At 41.8% G+C, this 21,204-nt stretch overlaps 1 protein-coding gene across 1 annotated transcript in view; it reads left to right on the top strand.

Moving 5' to 3' along the window:
- Positions 1–21,204, top strand: part of LOC115370000 (leucine-rich repeat and fibronectin type III domain-containing protein 1-like protein) — a 400,907-nt gene that overhangs the window by 286,731 nt on the left and 92,972 nt on the right. Inside the window, exons 7-8 of the mRNA XM_030066775.1 lie at positions 7,790–8,002; positions 8,715–9,025. Coding sequence (XP_029922635.1) covers positions 7,790–8,002; positions 8,715–9,025 — 524 coding nt within the window. The remainder of the gene's footprint in view (positions 1–7,789; positions 8,003–8,714; positions 9,026–21,204) is intronic.

The following is a 21,204-nucleotide window of genomic DNA, read 5'->3' as shown; positions in this document are numbered from 1 at the left end:
TCTGCAGCTGTGCAGCTAGCAAACCAAACACAAACATAAACTTCACCATCTTACACCACATGGACAATCAACATGCAACTGGCCAACCTGGGTCATCTCCATCATCAACGTCTCATCATCCACCTCATCATTTGATTAGCTACCGCTCTCACGTAATCCAGGTACACTTTCCTCTCCCCTCCATAGCACCACTAGCTCCCCCTGTGGTAAACCCAGACACAGTGACTACTCAGTAATTCATAATCACCAGTAGACACAGCACTAAACAAACACATGGAGTAAATTCTAGTAACCTCAGACCACTGTACACACACAAACTCCCAGCTGCTATCCCACAACACAAGAGGATTACACCAGTGACCCTGAAAATGGCACTTTTAAACTTCAGCTTCTTATTAATTACTTGATTTTAGATAATAACATTGATTGCATTATGTTTGAGTTAAGAATTCCACATCAGCGTCACACAACTTGAGAAGCTACCACCTTAGAGGGATAAATTGTTTATGAGTTTTGATTGTGTTTCATTTATGCTTCATGGTTGATCCAGGAAACTGTAGTGGATAATGCGTTTAAGTGCAGTAGGAAATTTGAATTTCTTGTAAGAATTATGTTTTTTCAGTGTTTTTTCAATGTTTTGTTTACACACCCCTGTAGTGAGGTTGGTTGGAGCCGAGTACAGCTTAAAGAGTGGTATATATCTATAAATTCAGTCTTCTGGGAGACGCCAGAGAGGAGAGAAGGTGAGGCCAGGGCTTAAGCCAGTAACTTTGATTGCATTTGATTCTGAGTGATTTATCCTCAGCAACCTTTGTAAATAGTAGTTTTTTGTAGTTTTTTCTTGTCTTTGCACCTTTTATGGTTGCACTTGTAAATAAATGTTCACCTGTGGGATGTCAACCAAGCCTCTCGAGTCTGCCTCCTATTTCACTAAAGACCCTCTGGTTACAACTATCTGACATCCAGTAAAAAAAAAATCAGCTGAATGGCAGAGGTCCCCAGAGGTTATGAGTCAAAGCGATTAACTTTCCAAAGACCAGGAAACTGTAGTTTACTAAATCCTGCATTTGTTTCAGCTCTTTTGTGGTCTTTTGTGCCTGTTGGGCAAAAAATTACAAATATGTTCCAAGCACTTTTCCCCCTCTGCTATTTTTTCAAAACAGTATTCTAACATTCTGTTCACTATTTGGAGCAGTAAAATTACACATTCATGACAAGGAAATACAATAGGTTTGTAGTAATTGGCTTGTTACTGGTTTTAACAGACAACATCACATCACCCCGATTTTGGCTTCTCTCCACTGGCTCCCTGTTTAATTTTGAATTGATTTTAACATTTACTCATCACTTTTAAGGGACGTCCATGTCTGGCTCCAAGCTACGTAATAGAAATGTTGACTCCATATTAGTCAGTCCACAGCCTTAGATCCTCAGGAGCAGCCCTTCAGGCTGTTCCAGTGTTGAGGCTTAAATCTAAATAAATCTAAATTTATTCTGATGATACAGCTATTGTAGCATTTATCAGGAGTGAGCAGGAGTACAGGGACCTTGTGGAGGCCTTCAGGGACTGGTAAGGTAAGATAAGATAAGATCAACTTTATTGTCCCAAAGGGGAAAATTGTCTTAGGCAAAAAGTGCTGGGCACAGCTGCACACAAATACCCACAATACAATCATAGACAAACAGTACACTACAAACGAGACACGACAACATACGAGACATCTCCACCGTGAGCTCAACAGGATCATCGACTCAAGATAGAGAATATTGCACTTGCCCCGTGAGATTGCACCTCCCATGCCCAGAAAATCATTGCCCCTGCCCCAGCATTAGAATTGCACTACCCCTAAATTGCACATTCGCTATGATGAATGAAAATTTAAGTTAGGTACATACTTAATGCAACAAGAGCTGCCCCTACCTTAATACCAGCAAGATTAAGGAGATGGTGGTGGACTTCAGGAGGGCAGACACCCCCTCAACCAGTATCCGTATTGGGGGAGGTCATTGAGGTTTTGAACACCTACAGATACCTGGGCGTCCTCATGGATGACAAGCTGGACTGGTCTCTAAACACCAACACCCTCTACAGGAAGGGACAGAGCCGACTGTTCCAGACACTGTTCCAGACACTTATGCTACGTTCCAGACCACCCGTAACTGGTGATTTACCGGTTAGAAGTGGGCGGGGCTATAGCCAAACCTGTGAATTCACACTTGTGAACTCGATTGTGCTCAACGTACTCCAACTTCCTCGTTCAACGTCACGCAGTTTATGTTTTGTACACAATCAGGAGACAGTTGTTCTTCAAGTAGCCAACGGTGAGAAATATTGTATTGGGTAGAGATAAAAAGTACTTTTTTACGTATAAGTTGTAAATACTACATATATCATTACCTGTTAAGTGTATGAAATTAAATAACATAAGCACGTCCACAGCACGTTCCGCCATTGCCGGTTGTAACAAGAATGTTTGACCACATTCGGTTATGCCTGGAACGGTTTGAAGTCGTGACTCGTGACTTTGAAGTTGTGATTCACAGGTACAATTCCCCTGGAACGTAGCATTAGGTCCTTTGAAGTGTGCAGTGAAATGTTTCACATGTTTTATCACACTGTGGTGGCCAGTGCCCTTTTTTATGCTGCTGTGTGCTGGGGAGGCAGCCTGACTAACAAGAACACCAAGCGGTTGGACAAGTTGGTTAAAAAAAAAAAAAAGCCAGCTCGGTGCTTGACAGGAGGCTGGACTGAGAGGGTTACACTTAACAAAACTGAAAGCTATAATGGACTATTGCAGACACCCTCTCCACAGCCTCTTTGCCTGACAGAGGAGCAGCTACAGCACTCAGCTCCTCTTCAGGAGATTCCTTACCACCATGGCAATCAGACTCTTTAACAGCTCCTGAGTCTCACGTAATGCCCCCGCCACACCCTTGATTGTACAATGGACTATTTTAACTCTATTTATGTGCTATTTCAAACTTACTTATTACATTTTTAATAATTCTATTTGTATGTATTGTTTTAAAGCTAGTGTGACACTATTTGACTATGTGTAGGACTGTGGGTATGATTGTGGTTATCTGAGCTGCTGGACACTTGAATTTCCCTTCAGAGATGAATGAAGTTCTATCTATCTATCTATGTATCTATCTATCTAAATGTGTCCTTGCTTATGCCATCAGGGCCCCTTGGCCTTGGGACATCCTGACTGAAGAGATAATACTCACAGAATCATTAACTACTTTTAAATCACTTCTTAAAACCCATTTTTACAGACTTGCTTTTATGTAATGTCTTTTTATATATTTATTTATTATTGCTTTTATTCTTGTAGTTGTCATTATTAATTATTTTATTTAATACTTTTTTCTACCACCTTTGTAAGTCTTCTGTCATCTGTATCTTTCAGAATACTTCTGTTTTCTCTCTTCTGTGTTTTGCATCCTGCCCTTCTTCCAGTGTTTATCTTATCTTGATGTTATTTTTATTTTTATTTTTATTTTGTTTTGCTCTTGTTTGTGCTTTCTGTACAGCTTTCTATTGTTATCTTACTTTGTGAGTATTCTGCTTTTGCTGTGTCTGTCAAAGCATGTTCTAAACTGTTTTTAAAGGTGCTATATAAATACAACTTATTAATGTTAATATATCTAACCAGTTCAATCAAGCCAGACCCATCAATGGGTTTGTCATTAGAAGTGTGTGCTGCATGGCCAAGCATTGTTCCAAACCACAGAACTTTACTTTTTATTAGAGGGGAAATCCCAAGGTTTTGCATGCAAGGTTTGCAAAGATACCAGTTTTGTCTTGCAGAATTACAGAAAAAGCATATAAAATGATGCAGCTAGATATTCACTATTTAAGCTAATGCTGCAGCAATAAAACAGTGGCATCTTAGCTTTGAATATTTCACTCATTGTAAGTGTGATGCAGCACCAATGGAGCTGCAACCAGCAGATAGACTTTGAACCTACTTAATAGGAAATTTAAGGAAAAATAAGTGTTCAGGGGGTTAGTGGAATTTAAGGGTCAGTAGGGCTTAGGACAAATCCAATTTGCATTCATCCAGGGAACACTTACTCAGGTCTGTTTTCTTTTAACACTCAAGGTCACATTAACACACTTCGTATTACACAAACTTACACCTGGGAGCTGCCTAGTTCAACCACAGCCTTTCCCACAGTGCAGCTCCACTGGAGCAATTGAGGGTTTTAATGTAACAAGATTCAAGAACAGCAAAAAACTTTGTACATCTATTCCTCAGGCAAGTGCGTCGGAAAAGGACAAACCAGTCCAAAGTAGTAATAGAAGGATAAATTCCCGCACACTGGCCAACTTCCAGAACAAAGAGTAGACCTTTTTCAAGCAAATGTTTGTGCCAACAAAAGAGGCCATCTTAAATAGGAGTGGCTGTGTGACTCCAACCAATCACTTTTTACACACGCCTGATATAAACATTTACATACTCAATATCAATATACAATCACGGCAGTATCAATACACATAAGGAGAGTACGATACAGTCAAGCAAAAAACACACAAAACATTTTTTATATACACTACTCACAAAAATTTAGGGATATTCAGCTTTCGGGTGAAATTTCAGGATGAACCTAAAATGCATTATAACCTTTCCAGGTGAACTTAATGTGACCTTCTGTAAACTTTTGAATGCACATGTCCAACTGTTCAATGTTTCAGTACTTTTTGCACAAGTTGCTGTTCTCTAACAAGAAGTTTAACGGCAAAATTCACATCAGGTGTTTGATGCTCCAGCTCATCGAGGTCGTATCATTAGGGAACGGCTGCTGGAGACTGGGGTACCTCAAATGGAGTGGCCTGCACTTTCTCAGACCTGAATCCCATAGAAAACCTATGGGATGAGCTGAGTCGCCGTGTAGAGGCTCGGAGCTCTGTACCCCAGAACCTCAATGTCCTGAGGGCCACCCTTCAAGAAGAGTGGGATGCCATGCCTCAGCAGACAATAAGTCGACTTGTGAGCAGCATGAGACGTCGTTGTCAAGCTGTAATTGATGCTCAAGGGCACATGACAAGTTATTGACACTGACATTTTTTGTTGTGGTATACCCACCACTGTTGTTGGCTTTTGTTTCAAGAAACTGTTTGAGATGAGGAAATCACCAGTGCATGCTTCTACTTAAATGCCCTACTTTCATGATATAATATCACTGTAGCGTGAACTTTTTACATTTTCCATAAATTTCACCCAAAAGCCAAATATCCCTAACTTTTTGTGAGTAGTGTATAAAAAGTTGTGACTGAATACATTAGGTCCTAATAAAAGGTAATGGCTAATGATTACAGTCAGAAAAATGACAACAGGTGCAATACATAGTATAAATATAGAGAAAAAGAGAAGCAAAAACAAGGAACTTATAATAAGAATGCACAAGTCCTCTAATAAATGTGAAAAAATTATCAAGCAGAATAAACCTACATCTGTAAGTAAACCCAAACCAATAGGTCACATAGGTAAATGATTAGTAGACCTGGTGATGTGAGTACAAACATATGTGGCTGGAAAAAATCTTCTATAGGGCTGGGGACCCCTCAAATCGACATCAACACAAATAGGGAATAGATAAGTTGTAGCCTATTAGTGGATGAGTATGAGGGATCACAGAAAGCAGCTCAAAAGTAATTCATCATTAAGGCCTTTTGGTGCCAATGTTTGAAGGGTGTAGATCCAGAACGCTTCGCGCTGTTTCAGTAACTTATCATGGTCACTCCCCCTGGGTGGTAAGGTGACCTGTTCGATGCCGCAAAAACGTAATGAAGAAATGTCATGGTGGGCATCGTTGAAATGTATGGCTACTGGATAATTCCGGTCATTCCTGCGGATACTGCTTTTATGCCCACTGATTCTTTGTTTAAGTTTTCTTGTAGTTTTCCCGATGTATGCCAGCCCACAAGGACAGCGTATCATGTATATTACGTGTGTGGATGCACACGTGATAACGCTATTTATAGAAAATTTCTTGCCTGTGTGGGGATGGGAAAAATGATCGATTTTTTGGGTGTTATTGCACTGCGCGCAGTTACCGCAACGATAATTGCCATTCGGAAGAGGTTGGAGGCGCGTCTGGATGGCTCAACTGGATCTCACCTTCGCATCAAAGTTGGCACAAACCAAATGATCCCTAAAGTTTTTTCCTTTTTTACTCACGAACAGAGGAGGATCTTTAAAAACTGGAGCCAATTCAGGATCGGACTTAAGGATATGCCAGTGTTTTCTAAAAACAGATTTAATGGTGGTGGAGTGAACTGAATGTTGCGTGATACACGTAACAGAAAACTTTTTTTGTTGTTTTTTGACGCTCTTTTTGAGTAAATCAGAGCGTGCCTCTTTTAGGGCCAGCTCATATGCCTCACTGATCCACCTGGGTGAGTACCCACACTGTGCAAATCTTTTTTTCATTTCTACTGATTTTTCCTTAAAGTCCTCCGTAGAATGGCAGATCCTCCTAAGACAAAAAAACTGACTAATAGGGAGACCTTTTTTTTAGAAGTAGGGTGAAAACTTGTGGCCAGTAGAAGAGTATTTTTGTCAGTATCCTTACGATAAAGGGTTGTACTGATGGAACCGTCATTTTTTATAACCCACATATCTAAAAAGCTCACCTTTGTATCACTGAAATGTGATGTAAATTGCAAGTTACTGTCAAAACTGTTCAATAAGGTGACGAAATCTGCCAGTTCATCTGAGCTTCCATTGTAAATACAGATAATATCATCAATGTATCTATATCACTTTACAATCTTGGACATATGTGTGTTTTTTACAGAGTTGAAAACAAAACTCTTTAAAAAAAAATAAAATAAAAAATACGAATAAATTTCCATAATTGAGTGCACAAATTGTGCCCATACTGGTACCTGAAACCTGCAAATAAAAATCATTTTCAAAACTGAAATAGTTGTATTTCATCACAAACGTGACAAACGTAGCCACTCCTATTTAAGATGGCCTCTTTTGTTGGCACAAACATTTGCTTGAAAAAGGTCTATGACCGAAACGTCGCAATAAACTCTTTGTTCTGAAAGTTGGCCAGTGTGCGGCAATGTAACAAGATTGAAACCGTTCGTGGTTCATTTGATGCTGCAGCTCAGAAGCCATCAAGTCAGCAATCATCTGTGTTGCTTACATGACCCAAGAAGAGCCTGAGAACAAACGTTTGGAGATGCACTGCAGAGGATAAATAAGCCCTGGTTAGCCCTGTTTGGTCCTGAAGTTTTGAGGTCACAGAACAACTTTGATGTGTGAGCAAGATGATTGAAGTCCTTCCTGAAATTCCAGTGTTAGCATGAGACTCTACTGGAAGCCAGTCCGATCTCATGAATGGACAATGTGCCAAATCTAATAAGCCAGTGTTTTGCATATGTAATTGTTTCCTGTATTCATTTTTTGCAATATACATACTTATGTTGAACTTAAAAACCTTCTGCATTGAATTATTCATCAATTCTGTACTGTGTGGGGTCATCATGTGGTATTTGTAAATGAACCACCTATGGTTAACCTGACACTTCTCCAAAGTGTGTTCTTTATTGTATTCTAGTCGTATTATTGTTGTATTATTGTATTATCCTATTCTTTATCTGTCCTTCAATTATTTCTGTTTTTGTTGTTGTTTTTTTAAGTACTTTGTCTTTAACTTCCCAAGAATAATGCATCCGACTTCTGAGAGGTTTTTTTTTTTTTTTTAATCTTTTCTATATGATTTCATTGTGGTGACTCATGCTTTGTCATCTCATCTCCCCTTGTAGGAGGAGTTTGTATGCGAACCACCGATGATAACCCGTCACACCTCCAAGATGTTTGTGATGGAGGGTCAGGAGGTGAGCCTGCGCTGCAAGTCAATTGGAGACCCTGAACCCTCCACCCACTGGGTGAGTCCAGATGGAAAGCTGATCGGCAATACGTCCAGAACTATCTGCTACGAGAACGGTTCACTGGACATCCTCAAGGCCTCTGTCAAGGTATGAGCCTTGGTGAATTATGTCAGCATGTCCAAAATGTTCAAGGAATGTGGTTATAAACAGTATGCAAATGTTTTATGCATGTACTTTTAAATTATACGTCAACTTGAATACCCTGGACTTAATAGTATATATTTGAATTCCAAAAAAGTTGTATATAGCACTAGAAAGTGGATCAGTGACATTTCTCGCAGTGGCCTAACACTTCATCTAGTCAAATTAGGTTGCAGTTTTGGGAATTTCTACAATGACTGTTTTTATTTAGTGAGGCAATTAGCATGAATACAATCCAGCTGCTGGCTAGCTACCTGGGGTCTATGTTTTCTTTAGATCTCTTTGTTTTTAAGATATTTTTCAGTAGAGAATCTGTAAAATGATAAGTATATGTCCAGTTACTGTCATTTGTATGATTTTCATCTCATACATGACCATAGACATAGATCAGCTGTACTTGCACTATACATTCACAGTGACTGCTGTAGTAAGGCTACTGATTATATATCTAGATCAATTATGGTACATTTAACTTTTACTTTATTTCATTTATTTTTAAGAGAAGGAAAAAAATCTAGTATATAGAAGTAGGAGTAATTTGACTAAAAATGGTTTTCTGAAAATTTTTCTGTCATGATACAAAGCAAAGAATTCACTCACCTTTTTTGGAGGATGTCCTCTAAAAAATTTGAATCTTTGACATGTTCTAATGATGTAGGATTCTGGAAAGTTCACCTGCATAGCATCCAACGCAGCAGGGGAAGCCACTGCTCCTGTCGAGTTAGTCGTCAACCCTTCGCCACACTTTGACCCCAAACTGGACCCCGACCCAGGCCCCTCGGACATCCCTACTTCCATCAAGTCCAACATGAGTGGGGGCCAGGCCCGGTCCGACCAGCAGAGGGTCAGCGTGTCAGAGCTGACATCCAGCTCGGCCACCATCAGGTGGCCTCCACAGAACCACATTCCTGGAGTCCGCATGTACCAGATCCAATACAACAGCTCCACAGACGATATACTCATATATAGGTAAGAACAAGTGTGTATATATGTGTGTGCATGTGTGCTGTGAGTGAGACAGAGCATATTTGCACAGCTACAGTGATTTAATGCTCATTGTGGCAGCCATGTTGGAGGTCTTGAGTTCTGTGAAGTTTCTGTATGGGAGCCAATCATTTCAATGATCCACCTGGTTGATTTTGTGTTTAGATAATGTCAGTATGTTAGCTAGTGTCTGCTCAGCTAACCATTACTGCATTGTTGTTAGTATCTGATCAGCACAAGACATGCAGAGGAAAACATTAGCGCTAGTGTAACAGGTACCGGCTGGCACTACATAAACAGCTTATGCTCTCTCTGTAAACAGGAGAAATGAATGAGACAGAGAAACTCCACGTCTGTTTGTCTTCTCTCTCAGCAGAAAGAGGAGGAGGAGGATTTATTAAAACGTGCACTTTAAACCCTCCATTGTTTTACTGTCAGTACACGTACACTTAATGTTCTCTATATTAAAAAAAAAACACAACTTCAAAATGAAATACAATTCCTCATCATTCAGCAAATACTGAGTTATAGGCTTTGTTTGATTAAATAAATCAAATTACATACAAATTACAAATTACATACAGTTCCTAAGTGCATGTTTCCTCCTTCGGGCTCTAGTTTCGCAGACTGGGCGAGCTGGGGGCGCAGCGCAGTAGACAGTAGAAGATCTGAAGGAAATGGGTTTTTTTAAATAATTGATGTGTCAGTATCAGGTTTTTTTTTCTTTTCTTTTTTTTTGCCTTTTTTCTGTGTTTGTGCTCACTACAAAGAGTGAATTTGTACATAGCTGTTCATCTCCATGTGTTTCAGAGACATGGGAAGAGCAGCTCAGAACATGGGGGTCTCAACTGGAGGGTCAGATCCTCAGGAGGACTGTAAAGATCTTAGTGAGGGGCGAAGGCTTCAAACAGCTTCAGACAAAAGGAATAGCATTAAGACGAGAGAGGATCAGGTGAAGCTGCACTGATCTCTGTGGGAATTCAGGTGCTTGCAGCAGCAGAGGTGGAATTCAACAGGAAAGGAGAAAACTAAGATATAAGCAGGCAAAAGAATACAAAGTGAGCAATAAAAAATTCACAAGGTACAATACAAATTATAGAAAGCATGAATGCATGAAAACCAAAAAAAAGCTAAATCTAGGTTAAACAATTGAAGGATTATGTAAACACACAGTGATGACAATTTCAACACTCAGGTAGAGAGAGAATATGCAGAAATATTCAGATGTACACTACCAGTCAAACGTTTGGACACATCTTCTCATTTAATGTTTTTTCTTTATTTTCATAACTGTTTACATTGTATATTCTCACTGAAGGAATCAAAACTATGAATGAACACATATGGAATTATGTAGTAAACAAAAAAGTGTGAAATAACTCAAAACATGTTTTATATTTTAGTTTCTTCAAAATAGCCACCCGTTGCTCTGATTACTGCTTTGCACACTCTTGGCATTCTCTCGATGAGCTTCAAGAGGTAGTCACCTGAAATGGTTTTCCAACAGTCTTGAAGGAGTTCCCAGAAATGCTGAGCACTTGTTGGCCCTTTTGCCTTCACTCTGCGGTCCAGCTCACCCCAAACCATCTGGATTGGGTTCAGGTCCGGTGACTGTGGAGGCCAGGTCATCTGCCGCAGCACTCCATCACTCTCCTTCTTGGTCAAATAGCCCTTACACAGCCTGGAGGTGTGTTTGGGCTCATTGTCCTGTTGAAAAATAAATGATGGTCCAACTAAACGCAAACCGGATGGGATGGCATGTCGCTGCAGGATGCTGTGGTAGCCATGCTGGTTCAGTGTGCCTTCAATTTTGAATAAATCCCCAACAGTGTCACCAGCAAAGCACCCCCACACCATCACACCTCCTCCTCCATGCTTCACAGTGGGAACCAGGCATGTGGAATCCATCCGTTCACCTTTTCTGCGTCTCACAAAGACACAGCGGTTGGAACCAAAGATCTCAAATTTGGACTCATCAGACCAAAGCACAGATTTCCACTGGTCTAATGTCCATTCCTTGTGTTTCTTGGCCCAAACAAATCTCTTCTGCTTGTTGCTTTTCTTTAGTAGTGGTTTCTTAGCAGCTATTTGACCATAAAGGCCTGATTCACACAGTCTCCTCTGCACAGTTGAAGTAGAGATGTGTCTGCCACTAGATCTCTGTGTGGCATTTATCTGGTCTCTGATCTGAGCTGCTGTTAACTTGCCATTTCTGAGGCTGGTGACTCGGATGAACTTGTCCTCAGAAGCAGAGGTGACTCTTGGTCTTCCTTTCCTGGGTCGGTCCTCATGTGAGCCAGTTTCGTTGTAGCGCTTGATGGTTTTTGCGACTGCACTTGGGGACACATTTAAAGTTTTTGCAATTTTCCGGACTGACTGACCTTCAGTTCTTTAAGTAATTATGGACTGTCATTTCTCTTTACATAGCTGATTGGTTCTTACCATAATATGAATTCTAACAGTTGTCAAATAGGGCTGTCAGCTGTGTAGTAACCTGACTTCTGCACAACACAACTGATGGTCCCAACCCCATTAAGAAGGCAAAAATTCCACAAATGAACCCTGACAAGGCTCACCTGTGAAGTGAAAACCATTTCAGGTGACTACAGGATGAATCAAGATGGCGCCGCTCTAGTGGCAGCTTGTTGCAGCAGCTCCCGTTCACTTGAACATTTTTTTCCATTTTTTTCTAGTTTAATCTTAACTTTTATTTCTATTTAATTATTTATTGGTTTCTTTAACTGATCAGTGCACTATGGAGACCAAAGTCGCCGTGTTTGTTCTGGTCTTTCTTTTGTTTTTTTCACTTTTTTCGTCCGTGTCTGGAGACCGCGTACGGGACCCCATTGTTTACAGTAAGGATCAGCTTTTGGCCCTCCGTGGCACCGCGGTGCTGCCCCACGAGAGGCCCGACGTTCCCCGGGAGTTGAAGAGGAGGAGACAGGGGAGCCGTGCCGGACTTGCTCGCCGCGCTAGAAGGAGGAGATACAGACCCGTCCTCCCGTCCATCATCATGGGGAATGTAAGATCTCTTCCCAATAAGATGGACGAGCTAGCGGCGCTGACTCAGCACCAGAGGGACTACCGGGAGTGCAGCATCATGATGTTTACGGAAACATGGCTGACTGAGCTGACCCCAGACACGGCCACGGACCTGCACGGCTTCAAGCTTGTGCGGGCGGACAGGACGAGGGAGAGCAGTAAGAGGAAAGGAGGAGGGCTGGCAGTGTTTGTGAACGATAGATGGTGTAACTCTGGGCACATCACTATTAAAGAACAGCTCTGCTGCAGGGACATTGAACTGTTAGCTGTTGGTATGAGGCCATATTACCTGCCGCGGGAATTCTCGCATGTTATCGCGATAGCTGCGTATATCCCCCCCTCCACTAACGCTGATGCAGCCTGTGATGTTCTCCACTCTGTCACAAGCAGGCTGCAGACAGAGCACCCACAAGCCCTCCTTCTTATCTCTGTGGACTTTAATCATGCCTCTCCATCCTCCACTCTGCCCACTTTCACCCAGTATGTTACATGTTGCACTAGGGACAGTAAGATACTGGATTTGTGTTATGCCAACACCAAGGAGGCATACACCTCATCACCCCCCCTCTGCACCCAGTGTTAACTGCCCAAATTCCTCCCCCTCCCCCTCTACAACACTCAGCTCACAGCCACCCCCCACTTCTCACCTCATCAACCCAACCCCCCCACTCACACCCTCCAGCACACAGCCCCCCTGCTCCAACCTGTCTCTCACAATGACCCAGGTGAGAAACCAGCTCCGGAGGATCAAGGCAAGAAAGGCTGCAGGTCCAGACGGAATCAGCTCCAGACTCCTCAAGTCCTGCGCAGATCAGCTGTGCGGGATTGTTGAGCACATGTTCAACCTGAGCCTGAAGCTGAGGAGAGTGCCACAGCTGTGGAAAACATCCTGCGTGGTACCTGTGCCCAAGACCCCGCACCCCAAGGATCTCAACAGCTACAGGCCAGTGGCGCTGACATCCCACCTGATGAAGACCCTGGAGCGGCTGGTCCTTGTTCATCTCCGCCCCCTGGTGGGACCATCACTGGATCCACTTCAGTTTGCCTACCAGCCTGGCATTGGGGTGGATGACGCTGTGATCTTCCTCCAACACCGAGCTCTCTCTCACCTGGAGAAACCTGGGAGCACTGTGAGAATCATGTTTTTTGACTTCTCCAGTGCTTTTAATACCATACAGCCTGTACTTCTGAGAGACAAGCTGGAGCACACCGGGGTGGACCATCACCTCACACACTGGATTCTGGACTATCTCACCAACCGTCCACAGTATGTGAGGACCTGGGACTGTGTGTCCAACACGGTTGTCTGCAGCACGGGGGCCCCGCAGGGAACGGTCCTGGCTCCGTTCCTCTTCACCCTCTATACTGCAGACTTATACCTGGGTGTTCACCTGAACAATAAACTGGACTGGAGCCACAACACAACTGCACTTTATTAGAAAGGCTATCTGCTCAGGAGACTGAGGTCTTTTGGAGTGCAGGGGGCACTCCTGAAGACCTTTTATGACACCGTGGTGGCATCAGCCATCTTTTATGGAGTGGTCTGCTGGGGGAGCAGCATCTCGACGGCTGACAGAAAGAGACTTGATAAACTGATCAGGAAGGCCAGCTCTGTCCTGGGATGCCCCCTCGACTCAGTGGAGGTGGTAGGTGAGAGGAGGATGATGGCTAAGCTGTCATCCATGATTGTGAACGACTCCCACCCCCTGCAGGACACTTTAACTACACTGGAGAGCTCCTTCAGCGACAGACTGCATCACCCAAAGTGTGTGAAGGAACGTTATCGCAGGTCCTTCCTTCCTGCAGCCGTCAGACTCTATTGCCCCTTTTCCACTAGTACCTACTCAGCTCGACTCAGCTCGACTCAGCTCGACTCTACTCGGTTTAAGAGCTTTTCCATTAGGTCGTAGTACCTGCTAGCAGGTCCCATTTAGCACCTACTCAGCCGGGGTTCCAAGCGAGCTGAGTCGCGCTGAGTCGAGCTGAAAATGTGACGTTAACGCCGTGCGGGCAACTGATTGGACAGGGAGTGACGAGAGCGACTCCCGCACGAAAACAAAACCCGACATTTAAAAAAAAAAAAAAAAACGACAACAGCGGCCGTGCGCATTGATCGTCAGTGAAGTTGTCAAAGTCGGAAAGTGGTAAGCAAACCGCGATCGCGGTCAAATAAAGACGTGGAGACTTTTCTGAGCTTGGTGGCGGCCCAGAGAATCCAGAGGGAGCTGGACAGTGCGCCGGCGACTCCACCCACGGCGAGGTGCTACTCAACTGTAATGGAAAACCACCTAAACCGTGTCGAGGCGAGTAGAGTCGAGCCGAGTCGAGCTGAGTCGAGCCGAGTAGATACTAATGGAAAAGGGCCATAAAACAACCAGTGCTCCCAGTAGACCACACACTCTCCAGGACTGCACTGACTGCACTAGAATGCACATTATCAGCACCTTAACTACCCCCCACCCCCCCTCCCCACCCACATACACACATACACACACACACACACTGCACTACTGCACACACATAAAGACGAGAGGGAAGGGGTGATCCCATAAGGCTGGATCAAGTGTGACAGTTCCTGAGACCCAGGTCTGGGAGTCAGGTTCTGCCACTTGGTCTCATGGGTTCACACTAACCCTGAACCTCCGGAGTGTGTTGTCCCCCAGGTTTTGGGTTTTTTTCTTCTGTGGTTTAAATTGTTCACATAGTATTTTTCTACATTCCTTGTTTACAGTGTTTATATTGCTCTTGGTACTGTTATCTGTATATACTGGTTATTGTGTAAATTGTGCTTCGTATCTCGCTATCCACTTTGCTGCTGTGATGCGTGAAATTTCCCCACCGTGGGACTAATAAAGGAATATCTTATCTTATCTTACATCATGAAGCTCATTGAGAGAAGGCCAAGGGTTTGCAGTGCTGTCAACAAAGCAAAGAATGGCGACTTTGAGGAATCTAAAATATAAAACATATTTAGAGTTATTTAACAATTTTTTATTTGCTAAATAAGTATCTACAATGGAGAAAGTAGCAAAAATAAAGAAAAAACAAACAAAACAAAACAAAAAAAACTTTTGACTGGTAGTGTACATCCCGAGGAAAAACAATTCAGCAAATGTGTGCTGTGTTTAGTAAAATGTACAGTAAGTCTGAAGTCTAGAACCCATGGACATCATCACCAAATTCTGAGTTTCCTCCCTTTAGACGCTCTGCCAAGCCTTTGCTGCAGCTGCCTTCAGTTGCTGTTTGTTTGTGGGTCTTTCTGCCTTCAGTTTGGTCTTCAGCAGGTGAAACGCAGCTCAGTTGGTTTGAGGTCTTGGGACTGACTTGGTCATTCAAGAATATTCCACTTCTTTGCTTCTAGTAACTCTTGGGTTGCTTTTGCAGTATGTTTTGGGTCATTGTCCATCTGCACGTCCTATCAGTTTTGTGGCATTTGGCTGAATCTGAGCAGATAGTATAGCCCTATAAACATCAGAATTCATCCTGCTACTTCCATCAGCAGTCACATCATCAATCACATCATCATCAACAGCCATACATGCCCATGACATAACACTGCCTCAAGATGATGTGCTCTGCTTTGGGTTATGAGCTGTTCCTTTCATTCTCCACACTTTGTTCCTCCCATCATTCTGATACAAGTTAATCTTTGTTTCACTTGTCCAAAGAACCCTGTTCCAGAATCAGCCAGGCTTTTTTAGATTTTTTTGCAAAGTCTAATCTGGCCTTCCTGTTCTTGAGTGACGCCAGTGGTTTATAGTGCTGTATACCCTCTGTATTTATTTTCTCTTAAATGTCTCTTGACTGTAAATTTGGACGATACACCTACCTCGTTAAGAGTATTTTGGACTTCTCTAGACATTGTGAAGGGGTTTTTATTCACCAGACAAAGAATTCATTGGTCTTCCACTTTTTACCGTGGTCTTCCAGGTCTTTTGGTGTTGCTGAGCTTACCAGTGCATTGCTTCTTTTTCTTCTTTAATTATATACCAAACCGTTGATTTGGCTACTCCTAAAGTTGTTGCTATCTGTCTGATAGATTTTATTTGCTTTTTGAGCCTAATGATGGCCTCCTTCACCTGCATAGACACCTCTTTGGAGGTGTTGAGGGTTCTGATAAACAGCTACCAATTGCAAGTGCAAATGCTTGGAATGAACTCCTGACCTTTTATTATCTTAATTTGTCATTAAATGACGAAGGAAAAAGTCACACCTTGCCATGAAACTGCTTTTTAGTCAAGTGTCCAATTACTTTTAAGCCTCTGAAATTGGGGTGACAATGTATAAAACTGGCTGTAATTCCTAAAAGGTTAATGCTGTATTTTAGTCCAACCCCTTAACTTAAAGCTGAAAGTCTGCACTTCAGTCACATCTTGATTATTCCATTTCAAATCCACTGTTGGTGGTGTACAAGGGCAAAATTATGAATATTGTGTCATTGTCCATATACATTGCACATGTGCACATACATTTACAGCAATACAACCAACAGAGATGTGAAGATATATACATGCATAGATACATAGTTACTAGGAGGCTGCTGGTCAAAATTTTGGGTCTCAACTGTATGATTTTGTATTTCTAACAACAGAGAAATACAGACACAAATGCAGATTTTCAGATACTTGGTCAAATGGACATCGACTTGGCTGAACAGCGGGCAATTTATCCAAAAAGAATGAAAATGAAAAGCGGGTGTCAGCTTGTCAACTGGGGGTGCACAATGCATCAATAGAAAAATGTGCTTGGGCATAAAAATGAAATATACATTGTTAACTGTTAACAGCAGTGGGTGTTTGACCAAAAATAAACAGATTCAAGTCGAGCTGATAACTTTTCACCAGCTACAATATTAATGTGAATCACCACAAACAGAAATAACACCATGTAATCCAACAACTAACTCTGCTGTTACAAAGTCCTGCATGTTTTGCTGTCTAGCTTTGTGTGAGTCAGCTCTGCACCGGCTGAAATCTTGACTCCAGTCGCTGGAGTCAAAATTAGGCCTATGGTAAGTATGGCTGATGAAGAAACTATTGTCCATGCAGTTTTGTATTCTGGTCTGCCTGCCTGTACTAGGAGTTTTCATCTGGTCCAAAATGCAGCTGCCAGAATCCTGACCAGAACAAGGAAGTTTGTTCACGTCACACCAGTCCTGGCTTCCCTCCACCTTGCTCCGAATTCATGCCAGGGCAGATTTTAAAGGCCTTTAACCCTAACTTATAAGATTCTACATGGGCCTACCTATCTGCCCACCTGCATACTCTCATTACTTTTAAAATCAAACTTAAGACTTATTTATACTTAAACTTATATTTATGTTTAGAGTTATATTTATTTGTTGTCCCTCTTCAGATTTCTTCTGTTTTTCCCTGTCCCACCTCTGTTGTAAACATGTGGGTCTGTAAATGTCTTTGAGACTGTAAACAGTGATTTTGGGCCTCTAAATAAACTTGAACTCAAACTTCATGGGTGGCCTTAAAAACACATCATAACTGTCAATTATCCAATTAGTGTTTGATTAAGTTTCTATTGAAATGAACCAGCAAGTGAAACAGAGACAAATCCTGCTTCACTGAGGTTCCTTGTAACACCAAAAGGTGGTGCTGTTTCACACTATAACAACAACAACTCATCAGGCATGTTTTTTTTTTTTTTTTATAGCAACACTTTTTCTTTTTGGTTTAACAGAGGAAATGATATAATATAATATACTATATTTTACTAAAAGATGGCGAAGCTTCACCTGCTGTCTTAGAGGAATCTTCTCTGATGCATACATAATTACATCACTTCACCAACATATTTGGGCTACTTAATCATTTTTGAGCCATAAAATGCTGGAGTTGAGGAAAGAAAACAGCAGTTAACCTTCTCTTGTGTTAGGGTCGGTAGCGACCCGTTTGAATTTTTAAATAATTAAAAACACTATATAGGTATTTTTTATTGCATCAAGACTCCTTGACTTTGTCAGAATTTGTCAGATTATGACCCTAATCGTGTTAGGGTCGGTTTTGACCTGGTTATAATTTAAGAATATAAAACAATAATAAGTGCCAAAACTGAAATCTTATTCACACTGTCAGCCAACAGCCCACAGCCTGGCCCTCCCCCAACCACTTCAGCCTGCCCAGGACAGCTGCAGGAGTGTCAGGCCACCACAGTTTACAGCTGGTGTCAGGTTACACACCAGGCTGTAAGACACTGTAAAAAAGCTCTGGATCACTTATTTGCTGAGAATGAGTCAGAGCACATAGCAATACAGATGAGCATTCAGCTCAGTTAGTTTTTAAAGACACCACCACTGCTTTTTCCTACTGATAAGTAAGTAAATAAATAAATAAATAAATTGAATGAATGAATGAATAAATAAATAAATAAATAAATAAATATGCTGGAATGTGATACTTATCTCCAGTCTTCACTCACTCTACTGATCTCCAGTCTTCACCCACTCTTCACCCAGTCTTAAAGAGGTACAAGTCCCCCCCAATGTTCAGGCACTCCAAAAATGCCCCCCCACCCCCCACCCCCCAAAATATTGCAAGAATATATTAGCAATTCAGTATTCAAGCATTCACAAAATGTCTGCCCCCTCCAATGTTGGAAAATGGTGGATTTGGCTGTGACTGTATCTACATTTACATCCAATGAGCGTGAGCTCCCTCTGCTAGCAGCCCTGTAAATATATACAAAATAGATGTTATTATAGTTAATAATATTAAAATAATAATTAAAAAAAATATGAACATTTTAGAGATGTGTTCTAATACCCCTCAGTAATAGTCAGGTAGTATAACAACCTTTTATTTATCTATATAATTCTCTTGGGATTTTTTTGCAATTTTTTAATATTGAAAGCAAGGGGTATGGTGTCAAAAGAAAGGCCCACAAGGGGGCCCTAGACACCTATTAAAACCAATCTTTTCATGGATAAGGAAGCCTAACAAGGTAACCAAGAGATAAGAAACACATTGGATGAAAAATAATTGTTTTTTGTTGGTATTTTATGGCTGATTTAAAACACGGGTCAAAACCGACCCTAACACTAGGGAGTGAACCTGCAAATTAATACATTAGCAAGCTTAAATGTTTTTGATATTAACTACATAACACATGCTGTTATATCATGTTTTCAGTAACTTTTCCCAATCTAAAAGATGATCAGTGCATGGGAAACACTCCTGAACTCCATCAGTGAAGTGAAGTCACTCAACATCTAGATCTGCTCACCCTAATCACCAGATGTAGATTTTGGGGCATGTTTTCAGTTGCTCCATGCCAAGTGGCTGAGCAGCCCTGCTGACCTCTCCTTCAGCCTGCAGTTCTGGGTGACCACTGGACGCTCCCATCAGCCACTTAGCCAGCTCCGTAACCTAGCAACGCCATTCAGAATGCATAATTGAGTGTCATTACTGACCATTTTGGTGGGCTGACAGATGACAGTTGGCAATGTTTCTGCGGCCTCAATTCTCATCTCAGCTGAAAAGGCTGAAAGGCACTTGAGTGAATATTTGCTTGTATTTCCAGAGGAGCAAGTCCTCAGTCAAGAGGAAGAGTATCCAAATGGATAATTTCATATTGAACTACGGAGGTGATCTAATGGGTTTCTAATGAGGGAGGGGAGAGGGAGAGTAGGACTGATACCAGTTAATGTGTCTAAAACACTGTGGGGTGGGGGGCATCACATGGCATCTCCTCCCTTTGTCCCCCTGTAATTCCTCAGTTCATACTTTAACTACAACAGAGTTAGATAGATAGACAGAGAGAGAGAGAGCGAGAGAGAGAGAGAGATAGACAGACCACTTTTACACCACACAGCATAATTTTGCATGGTGTTGGTTTTATCACCTAAGACTACACATTAAAACTTGAAAACTAGGAACTTTCAGAGAATTCAAACTTTCTTCACACCAGTATTCCATCATCACAATAAAGTTGTCCACATAACTTTTCCTAAAAGCAGCAGGGTGTTTTGATGACTTTTTGAAATTGGGGCAGAGTGAAAAATGCCAATAATCACAGCCAATAATCAATTCTGTGGTTTATGAACATTGACGACTTTGTCAGAAGCAGAGCATTATACAGTGGCTGTTTCTGCCAAACATTCATATTTAAAAATGGAGGGATTTTGAGTATATGCTGTGAAATCTTTAGTACCCTTTATATTGATTTCCAAAATCAAATTAAATGGTACATTCAGATATTCAAAATCACTGGTATGGGCCTTGAAGACAGTCAGTGACTACGTTTACATGGACACCATATTCCGATTCGGGTCAATATTCTGGTTAAGGTAATTTTCCGAATAAGGTGTTTATATGCGCTGCAGCAACTGGAATATTCCATTTGCATGTTACTTGGCATATTCCCGTGTTTCGGCTTTTCCACTCTCTTGCGAAATGCGACACTCAGCCGCGGGGGGCAGCAGTACGCGTATAGGCGTCTGGTTTGCCGAAAATACAGAAGAAGAAGAAGAAGCCGTCACTATTTCTGTGTTTTCTCCTATTGATATACTCCATGATATTTAAGTCTTTCATTGCTGAAGGCAGACTGCAGTCTCCTCCTCAATCCAAAAATGCTGGCTCTTGCTGCTTTTCGCCATGCTGTTCGCCAGGTCGTTCTCCCCGCTTGCAGTAACCATGGCAACAAAGACGCCCCAGGATTCCTTGTGAATTGAGCATACGCAGACGTAACTGAATATTCTGGTACAGGGCATTTTCCGATTAAGGTGTTTACATGGCACAATATTCCGTTTGGAACAGGCATATGCCAGGGGTCTTACTCGGAATTTTCTCCAACCGGAATATCACCTTAATCGGGTTTGGTGCATGTTTACATGACTTGTGTGCCACCAGAATATTGCGGATATTCCGAATAATACAGGAATATGGTGTGCATGTAAACGCGCTCAGTGAGAACTGCAGTGCAACAATTAAATAGATTGAATGTACACACACAGACACATACACACACAGCTGTCTATAGTAATCCTATAATATTTCTATAGTAATTCAGTGGCGTCATTGCTGTTGAAAATGCACATGCTGTACCTGTGTGTTAACAAAAATTCTAGAGGGAAACTCTGGAAGACTAAATTTGGCCATCCTCATACCTAGCAT

Source organism: Myripristis murdjan, chromosome 13 (assembly GCF_902150065.1).
Source record: "Myripristis murdjan chromosome 13, fMyrMur1.1, whole genome shotgun sequence".
In the NCBI taxonomy this organism is placed as follows: domain Eukaryota; kingdom Metazoa; phylum Chordata; class Actinopteri; order Holocentriformes; family Holocentridae; genus Myripristis; species Myripristis murdjan.
This window is presented reverse-complemented; position numbering and strand designations above follow the sequence as displayed.